Here is a 10342-nt window from a genome sequence, read left to right on the forward strand (position 1 = left end):
GGCTCTACCAAGGGCTGATATTTCATGTTTGGATATGAAGCAAGTTTTCATATGCAGATCTAAAGAACAGCCTATTTCAAAGATGACAACTGATTTACTGGTACAAACGCACGCACGCACGCACGCACGCACGCACGCACGCACGCACGCACGCACGCACACACACACACACACACACACACACACACACACACACACTTGTGTTTTTACCACTTGTTCTCAAACCTTTTGCTTTTTGTTCTCTTTCATTTTTCATCCATTCATTCATCCTCTCATCACTATCCTATGTTCCTCACCATGATTGGTCCGTGTGCTGTATGCTATTCTCTGATTGGTTCCCGGTGCTCTATTTTTCACCCTGATTGGTTGGGTTCTCTATGCTATTCTCTGATTGGTTGTGGTGGTGACCAATCAGGGCACACCTCCAACGTGACGCGTTTCACCACAGAGTCCTTGTCCCTCCCCCTCCTGCTGCCCCTCCCCCAGTCCCATCTCATCTTCACCCCCTCCCCCCCACCACAGGAGGGCGCTGTGGGGCCCTTCGACCTGCGGCCCCCGCAGGGCCCCGTGCTGCTGCTGTCTGAGGGCCGTGTGGTGGAGCGGGTCGACCTGCGATACCGGGGCCTCATCTCTGTAGGAGGGGGGCGGAACGGGACCTCTGGACTGGTCACTATAGTCAGGTAATTATATTAATATATAACTCATCTCTGTAGGAGGGGGGCGTAACGGGACCTCTGGACTGGTCACTATAGTCAGGTAATTATATTATATTAATATGAATTAATATTAATATGAAGTCATCTCTGTAGGAGGGGGCCGCAACGGGACCTCTGGACTGGTCACTATAGTCAGGTAATTATATTATATATTATATAACTCATCTCTGTAGGAGGGGGCCGCAACGGGACCTCTAGACTGGTGACTATAGTCAGGTAATTATATTAATATTATATTAATATATAACTCATCTCTGTAGGAGGGGGCCGCAACGGGACCTCTGGACTGGTGACTATAGTCAGGTAATTATATTATATATTAATATATAACTCATCTCTGTAGGAGGGGGCCGCAACGGGACCTCTGGACTGGTCACTATAGTCAGGTAATTATATTATATATTAATATATAACTCATCTCTGTAGGAGGGGGGCGTAATGGGACCTCTGGACTGGTCACTATAGTCAGGTAATTATATTAATATTATATAACTCATCTCTGTAGGAGGGGGGCGTAATGGGACCTCTGGACTGGTCACTATAGTCAGGTAATTATATTAATATTATATAACTCATCTCTGTAGGAGGGGGGCGTAACGGGACCTCTGGACTGGTGACTATAGTCAGGTAATTATATTAATATTATATCAATATATAACTCATCTCTGTAGGAGGGGGCCGCAACGGGACCTCTGGACTGGTGACTATAGGTAAGAGTTAACTCATTTGATGCCCACGTGGTGTCAACGCGTCAATCTCTTTGATGTCTACGTGTGCCCATCAACGCGTTTGACGTGTTGTACAGTAAACTATACTGTACTGTAGCTACTGTACTTGGCTACCGCGGTGATGAAACAAACTCCATTTCCCTAAATGCAGCGTGAAATCACGTGACCAGGAAGTGCTGTCTCGTGCCTCGTTCACTGACCTGTAAAGCTGCTGCACAAACATGCAGTTTTCTCCGGATCTTTTCCTTTTTTTCTTTTCACGTTCAAAATGTGGCCTCTTCTACCGGCCGTCACACAAACGCTGTGGCACAGGATTATTAAAAACCGGTCCTGACTGAAAGAAAAGATTTTCGCGAAATAAACAGGACATGCTTGGATTACATTTACTCGGATTACTTTTTTCGCCAGGACCTCGAAGGTAGGCAGAATGGCGGGTTGCCATGGGCACCAGCAAATTAACCCTTGCATTCATCGCGGGCACCCGCTGTGTTAATAATATTATATTAATAATATATTAATAATATATAATTCATTTCTGTGGGAGGGGGGCGCAACAGGACCATGGGACAGGTCACTATTGTCATGTAGGCCCATTTACATTGATGTGAAAGCTGACATGTTGATTAATGTGCTTTGTCCCTGATAAATAAATAGGGTTAGGGTTACGAACCCTTTTCTACGCAAATTTCGAATAAAGTCTTCAGTTAATCAATCAATCAATCAATCAATCAATCAATCAATCAATCAATCAATCAATCAGTCAATCAATCAATCAACCAGATAAAAATAATAATAATAATATATATTCCAGACTCACCATGTCTCATGATGGAATGTATGACGTCAGAGACCAAGATGGAAACCTGGTGTCATCTACAACTCTGATGGTGATTGGTGAGTTCTGTGTGTATGTGTGTGTGTGTGTGTGTGTGTGTGTGTGTGTGTGTGTGTGTGTGTGTGTGTGTGTGTGTGTGTGTGTGTGTGTGTGTGTGTGTGTGTGCGCGCGCGTGCGTGCGTACATGTGTGTGTGTGTGTGTTAAGAGGACACCGAATGGAAAGCTGGACAGTCGCTCCCCTGGCTTTGTTGTGTGTTCAGACTGGTCAGACCTAAATGACTTGTGTTGCTGGGCTGATGTTAACTCTGAGGCGATGGCTGTCTCAGAGAATGTCATATCTGACCCCAGTATCTCTATCTCATAGTTGCTCTGACAAAGATACTGTCTCATAGTTGCTCTGACAGATACTGGGGTCATATATAAAGTCCTCTGAAAGTTGGTGTTCTGTTCCTGTACCAACTTTCACTGATAAATGCCTGAGGTCGCCTCCTGTGGACACAACAGCAATGACAGTGGCAGCACTGGACTGAGCTGAGACTGCAAGGTAAGACTGCATGTCTCCTTGCTGTGGACCACCTGTCTGTCTCTCTGTGTTCGAAATGTTGCCATAGATGAGTGTTTTAACAGCATTCATCTTTTGAGCATTGCTCAAAAACACCATTCCTTTGCTTTCATAATGTGTCCAGAAAGATAAGATATTCATTGCGACCGTAGGTCGCACTTACTATCAAAACCTGCACAAACTGTGAGTCAGTCCGTCAGTCAGTCAGTTTGTCCGTCTGTCTGTCACACCTCACACGTCACACTATTGCCCTGCTCATATCTCCGCAACCGTTGCCCCGATCCATGCCAAATTTTGCACACACGCTCCTTGGCTGCCAAACTACAACCTCCAATGACCCCCGGAGCTCCAGGGACCCCCAGGTCCCTGGGGGACCCCCAGATGTAAAAAAAGACCAAATGTGCAAAAATGACCAAATGACCACTCCAACATGGCTGCTCACGGGGAATTCCCGGGGAACACCGACTCCTGGTGCTCCAGAACGGATGCCAAAGTGGTGGCGCCCCCAGTGGAGGACCCCCTCCACTGCAGCTCACATAAAATGCCGTAACTCGGGCTAGGAGCGTCCGGGAGAGCCGGGGCCGGTACCTATTCGTCCGCCAAGGCAACGCGGAGACCCCACCCCTCATTTCTCACATAGCCCTCTTCTAGTGCCACCATGAGGCCGATTCTTGCAAAACACATTTTTGGACACTGCTCCTACAGATTTTGCCCTAAAATCACGCACATCGGTACACAGTATGTCTACACATTGCCCACACAACTAGGAACCAATGGCAGTTACAGCCCTCTTTGTGTGTACATGTGACCTACGGTCGCTTATCTCCCGATTAGGGAGTCTTACTGGTAATAACCATTTGTATTAAGCGAATGCAAAGTCCTTAGGCCAAGCAGTTGCCTCCTGGTCTGCTTTATGGAGGATGACTAATCCTCCTTCCAGTCTTTGGAGGGCAAACCTCTATGATGTGCTCCATAGTTTGCTCCTCTCCACAAGCACACAGTGGGCTTGGGCTGCTGCCCCATCTGTGAAGGCTGGCCAAGCAGGGGCCATGTCCAGTCCTGAAACCATTGAGTGTAGACCACTGTCCTCTTGGGAGGTTGGTGCCAGCAACCTGTTGGTTGAGTGTAGACCACTGTCTCCTTGGGAGGTTGGTGCCAGGAACCTGTTGGTTGAGTGTAGACCACTGTCCTCTTGGGAGGTTGGTGCCAGCAACCTGTTGGTTGAGTGTAGACCACTGTCCTCTTGGGAGGTTGGTGCCAGCAACCTGTTGGTTGAGTGTAGACCACTGTCCTCTTGGGAGGTTGGTGCCAGCAACATGTTGGTTGAGTGTAGACCACTGTCTCCTTGGGAGGTTGGTGCCAGCAACCTGTTGGTTGAGTGTAGACCACTGTCTCCTTGGGAGGTTGGTGCCAGCAACCTGTTGGTTGAGTGTAGACCACTGTCTCCTTGGGAGGTTGGTGCCAGCAACCTGTTGGTTGAGTGTAGACCACTGTCCTCTTGGGAGGTTGGTGCCAGCAACCTGTTGGTTGAGTGTAGACCACTGTCCTCTTGGGAGGTTGGTGCCAGCAACCTGTTGGTTGAGTGTAGACCACTGTCCTCTTGGGAGGTTGGTGCCAGCAACCTGTTGGTTGAGTGTAGACCACTGTCCTCTTGGGAGGTTGGTGCCAGCAACCTGTTGGTTGAGTGTAGACCACTGTCTCCTTGGGAGGTTGGTGCCAGCAACCTGTTGGTTGGGGTTTGACACCAGATGTTTGTTTGGGACCTCCTTGGACTCCCATTCCTTTTCCCAAGCTGATTGGATGGTGAAGTCAGCTGGTGGGGGGTTCTTCCAAATTGGTCGTCTAGATGGAAGCCGAGCAGTGGGTGGGTTGTATATGTCTGCGTGGATTGGTAGATGGGGAGAGTCTTTGGCCTTTTGAAGCATCCTTTGAGTAAGTGCTGCTCGCCGGATATGTGGAGGGGCCATGTTTGATAGGACAGGGAGCCAGGGGAGTGGTGTTGAGCCAATTGTCCTATTAATAACAGTAATGATAATATTCTCACATGTGTCCAGATAAGATATTCATAATAACAGTAATGATAATATTGTGTCCAGATAAGGCGGTGAAGTGGCGAGCGGTCCTAAAGTCCATCAGTGTTCCGTCAGGGATGTTCGTCTCTCTGGCCGGCTTCATCCTGTTCATGAAGCGTTACCCACAATGCAGTCTGGCTGACATCATCAGCAGCCTCACCAACCCCCGCACTGCTGCTGCACCGAGCGACCAGGTGGGGGCGCCACACACACACACACACACACACACACACACACACACACACACACACACACACACACACACACACACACACACACACACACACACACACACACACACACACACACACGCTGTCTATAGAACTACAGCCAATCATGTTGTGTTGTCTACAGGACTACAGCCAATCATGTTGTGTTGTCTACAGGACTACAGCCAATCATGTTGTGTTGTCTACAGGACTTCAGCCAATCATGTTGTGTTGTCTACAGGACTTCAGCCAATCATGTTGTGTTGTCTACAGGACTTCAGCCAATCATGTTGTGTTGTCTACAGGACTACAGCCAATCATGTTGTGTTGTCTACAGGACTACAGCCAATCATGTTGTGTTGTCTACAGGACTTCAGCCAATCATGTTGTGTTGTCTACAGGACTACAGCCAATCATGTTGTGTTGTCTACAGGACTTCAGCCAATCCCGACCCGGAACCCCCAGGAAGTGGACCCCGAGAGCCAGCCCTGCTCACATGGTAGGTTGAGAGAGCGTGGTCTGGGGACCCCCAGGGGTCCTTGGGGGTCCTTGGAGGGGATTCCAGGGGGTCTCCAGCTAAACGTGTTAACCCAATTAGCCCTCAATGCCAGCTATTTCCCGGTTAGCATAGTTTTGTACATATTGTACTTTCTGCTGTAGTTTCTGCTGTACCATGTTGGTGGCGCCGTAGAGGAGGCTGTTCCAGTAGTCTGGATGGCATGATTTTCTTTTTCGTAACGGCTATCTGGCAAGCCCCACCCTGGCAGCGTGTGATTGGCCTGCAGCAGTCCAAGGCTCTACAGTCCCTTTGAGCCGCATTGTCACTATGTGTACATGTTATCTTTTAGACAACCTAACTCTACCCCTAACCCTAAACATAACCTCCTCTACATGTTATCTTTTAGACAACCCAACTCTACCCCTAACCCTAAACATAACCTCCTCTACATGTTATCTTTTAGACAACCCAACTCTACCCCTAACCCTAAACATAACCTCCTCTACATGTTATCTTTTAGACAACCCAACTCTACCCCTAACCCTAAACATAACCTCCTCTACATGTTATCTTTTAGACAACCCAACTCTACCCCTAACCCTAAACCTAACCTCCTCTACATGTTATCTTTTAGACAACCCAACTCTACCCCTAACCCTAAACCTAACCTCCCTGGGGTGAAGCCAGAAAAAGTGGCACGACCAGGATACGAACCCGGGGCGCATGGATTGGAATCCTAGAGACCAATCCACCAAGCCACGGAGGTACAGGAGCTGGGAACAGCATTCTGTTTGTATTAGTAGGGGAGGAAAAGCCTCGCGTAGGGGAGGGGCCTCGCGAGGCTGCCACTCAAATGACGCCTGGCAAATCACAGCGCGTCTTTTCCGGGACAGATTGCCGTTACATTTAGATATCACGCGTCTGATGTGATGAAGGCATGGATGAGGGTCTCTGATGTGATGAAGGCATGGATGAGGGTCTGATGTGATGAAGTTATGGATGAGGGTCTCTGATGTGATGAAGTTATGGATGAGGGTCTCTGATGTGATGAAGTTATGGATGAGGGTCTCTGATGTGATGAAGGCATGGATAAGGGTCTCTAACCCTAACCCTAACCCATGGATGAGGGTCTCTGCAGCAGTTTGGGACAGTGTGGGATGGAGGTGGGCGGTGGGACTGGAAGGAGAGGGTGGGGTCCAGAGGGTGGGGTCCAGAGGGTGGGGTCCAGAGGGTGGGGTCCAGGATGACACCAAGGGTCAGCCTTGGGTGGAGGGATGATGTCAATGGAGCCGTCCATGTTCAAGTCATGAGTGGAGCGGGTGAGGACATCTGAACCAAAAATTATGGCCGTTGAGTTTCAGGAAGTTTGCTTGCATCCAGGTTTTAATGTCAGTCAGGTGAGGGTGGAGTGGGTGGAGTCAGTGGGTGGAGTCAGTGGGTGGCAGCAGTCATGGTTTTGGAAGGGAGGTAGAGCTGTGTGTCGTCAGCGTAGCAGTGGAAACAGAGGCCGTTGCGGGGGGAGAATGTAGAGGATAAAAAAGAAGAGGGCCAAGCTCTGAGCCCTGGGGGACACCGCGGATGACAGAGGTTGTGATGGATTTGCAGTTGTTTATGGAGATGAATTGACGTCTAATGGAAAGGTAGGGTTTGAACCAGGAAGAGGGCACTGCCAGAGACTGGTTCGATTTGAGGGGTAAGGAGTGGTCGATGGTGTCGAATGCAGCACTGAGCTCCACAAGGAGGAAGATGTTCACTGAGCTTAACTCTGCCTCTGCCTCTGACTCTCTCTCTGCCTCCCTCTATTCTCTCTCTCTCTCTCTCTCTCTCTCTCTCTCTCTCTCTCTCTCTCTCTCTCTCTCTCTCTCTCTCTCCATTCAGAGGTATACTCCTGTAACTGTAGACGGTGGGTGTCAGTTAACTCCACTCACTGTAAGACCCTGGATCCATGAGACACACACACCGGCCAATCGCAGCCCTGCTCCTCAACATGAGGCGCACAGATCGGCCAATGGCAGCCCTGCTCATCAACGTGAGACACACAGAGCGACCAATGGCGGCCCAGCTCATCAAACCACCACAACTACTGAGGTAATGATTGGTTGAGTTGTTGTATTGGAGTATCATTGATGAGCTGAGATTATATTTTCACCCATGTGCAGCTAATCTCCGGCACAGTTGGCCTGATCGACATCAAACATTCCCTGAATGCCAGAGCAGAACCTCTGACCCAAATGATTCTCATTGGCCCGTTATAGCGCCACAGATCGTTTTTATATTCCATCCTGATTGGCTAAAATCAGTTAAATCATAATCTGATTCATTAATATCATAATATTAGTTAAATCATAATCTGATTCATTAATATCATAATATTAGTTAAATCATAATCTGATTCATTAATATCATAATATTAGTTAAATCATAATCTGATTCTTTAATATCATAATATTAGTTAAATCATAATCTGATTCTTTAATATCATAATGAACTAAGTGTTTCTTCTCTCTGATCATCAGAACACCGCTGACGAGGAGCGTGAAGAAAGACAGATCTCCTTCTCGTTGCCCGGGGCGACAGACTGCCTCCAGACGTCCTCAGAATGTGTTCAGTTCCACTTCAGTGAAGACAGCTGGAGCAAAACCCCAGAAACACGACAACACATCCAACAACACATCTCTATACTCCCACTAGAAACACGACAACACGTCTCTACCCTCCCACTAGAAACACACCAACACGTCTCTACCCTCCCCTTGGACACAGACTCCTCTGCGTCCTGCTCTGTGTTCATCTCTCACAAACTATCATAGAGCAGGGCATTCACCAAATATTCGAATATTCGAATATCAATGTCACTATTCGACGTTGTTCACTGAAGTCGAATATTCGCTTATTTTTATTTTTTTATTGTTTTCTCTTTAAAACAATATATAGTTTATAAAGCTTGGCTAGGTAGGAAGTCATAAGAATGAGTTGTCCTGGTGGATGAATTTGTTAATGCTCTATACCAGGGGTTCTCAAACCTTTTTAGGCCGTGACCCCCAAAATAAGCATTATTTGAACTGGGGACCCCCACCCTGACAAGCACTTGGGATTGTAGGTATTACATTTAATGTGACTCGGTTCCACAGATAAATATTTGCGAGGCGTTGTGAGCATGTAGATCAGCTATTTTCACAATGTTCGCCTCTTGTACTTAATAATTGACAGTTTGGCCAGTCCTGTCGAATATTCCACTATTCGAATACTTTGAGGTAGAATAATTCAAATACTAAAAATCACTATTCGTGAATGGCCTAGATCACACATCAAACTATCATAGAGCACAGTGTCAGGCTGCGTTCACACATCAAACTATCATAGAGCACAGTGTCAGGGTGTGTTCACACATCAAACTATCATAGAGCACAGTGTCAGGGTGCGTTCACACATCAAACTATCATAGAGCACAGTGTCAGGGTGTGTTCACACATCAAACTATCATAGAGCACAGTATCAGGGTGCGTTCACACATCAAACTATCATAGAGCACAGTGTCAGGGTGTGTTCACACATCAAACTATCATAGAGCACAGTGTCAGGGTGCGTTCACACATCAAACTATCATAGAGCACAGTGTCAGGGTGTGTTCACACATCAAACTATCATATCATGGGGTTATTCTCTTAACATGGGAGTGGATGCGGATATTCTGTTAACATGGGAGTGGATGGGGATATTCTGTTAACATGGGAGTGGATGGGGATATTCTGTTAACATGGGAGTGGATGGGGATATTCTGTTAACATGGGAGTGGATGGGGATATTCTCTTAACATGGGAGTGGATGGGAGATATTCTGTTAACATGGGAGTGGATGGGGATATTCTGTTAACATGGGAGTGGATGGGGATATTCTGTTAACATGGGAGTGGATGGGGATATTCTGTTAACATGGGAGTGGATGGGGATATTCTGTTAACATGGGAGTGGATGGGGATATTCTGTTAACATGGGAGTGGATGGGGATATTCTGTTAACATGGGAGTGGATGGGGATATTCTGTTAACATGGGAGTGGATGGGGAAACATGGGAGTGGATGATTCTGTCTCTGACTGTCTGAACGTACCCTCACAGGGCCTGACCTCTGACCTGTCATAGTGAACACTGTGGAGTCTCTCCCAGTGGTCTTCAACAGCTTAGAGTTTCAACCAAATCTTTATTCTTACATGAACCACTTGAACCCTCTGAGAGTAGCACCCTAGTTGAACCCTAGCACCCCTACTCTGAGAGTAGGGGGTCCCTTCTTGAACCACTTGAACCCTAGCACCCCTACTCTGAGAGTAGGGGGTCCCTGCTTGAACCACTTGAACCCTAGCACCCCTACTCTGAGAGTAGGGGGTCCCTTCTTGAACCACTTGAACCCTAGCACCCCTACTCTGAGAGTAGGGGGTCCCTGCTTGAACCACTTGAACCCTAGCACCCCGACTCTGAGAGTAGGGGGTCCCTGCTTCACTCCTTGGCCTGGACAACATTGAAGACCCTGCTATAATATCCACAGCACTGTGACAGTCTATCCTGTTGTACAACAGGATAGACTGTCACAGTGCTCATCCCTGTTGCTCACTGGAAAAATAATACTGATTATAAAGCTAACATCAACACGTTGTGTGACAAAGTCTAAATTAGGTTTAAGACATTAGGAAAGTAGATGTTTGAAGACACTGATAAAACTGTAGAC

General features: G+C 47.5%; 1 protein-coding gene across 1 annotated transcript; it reads left to right on the forward strand.

The window, feature by feature from the left end:
- Nucleotides 1–2262: 2262 nt before the first annotated feature.
- LOC308302596 (uncharacterized protein) lies at nt 2263–8432 on the forward strand (the record flags this gene model as incomplete). Its single annotated transcript, XM_080746852.1, has 5 exons — nt 2263–2338; nt 4939–5108; nt 5557–5622; nt 7501–7710; nt 8139–8432. The coding sequence occupies 5 exons, from the start codon at nt 2263–2265 to the stop codon at nt 8430–8432; spliced, it is 816 nt and encodes a 271-aa protein (XP_080602978.1).
- Nucleotides 8433–10342: the final 1910 nt, after the last annotated feature.

The sequence above is a fragment of the Nannobrachium achirus genome (genome assembly GCF_963921795.1).
Source record: "Nannobrachium achirus genome assembly, chromosome: 17".
NCBI classification, from domain to species: Eukaryota; Metazoa; Chordata; class Actinopteri; order Myctophiformes; family Myctophidae; genus Nannobrachium; species Nannobrachium achirus.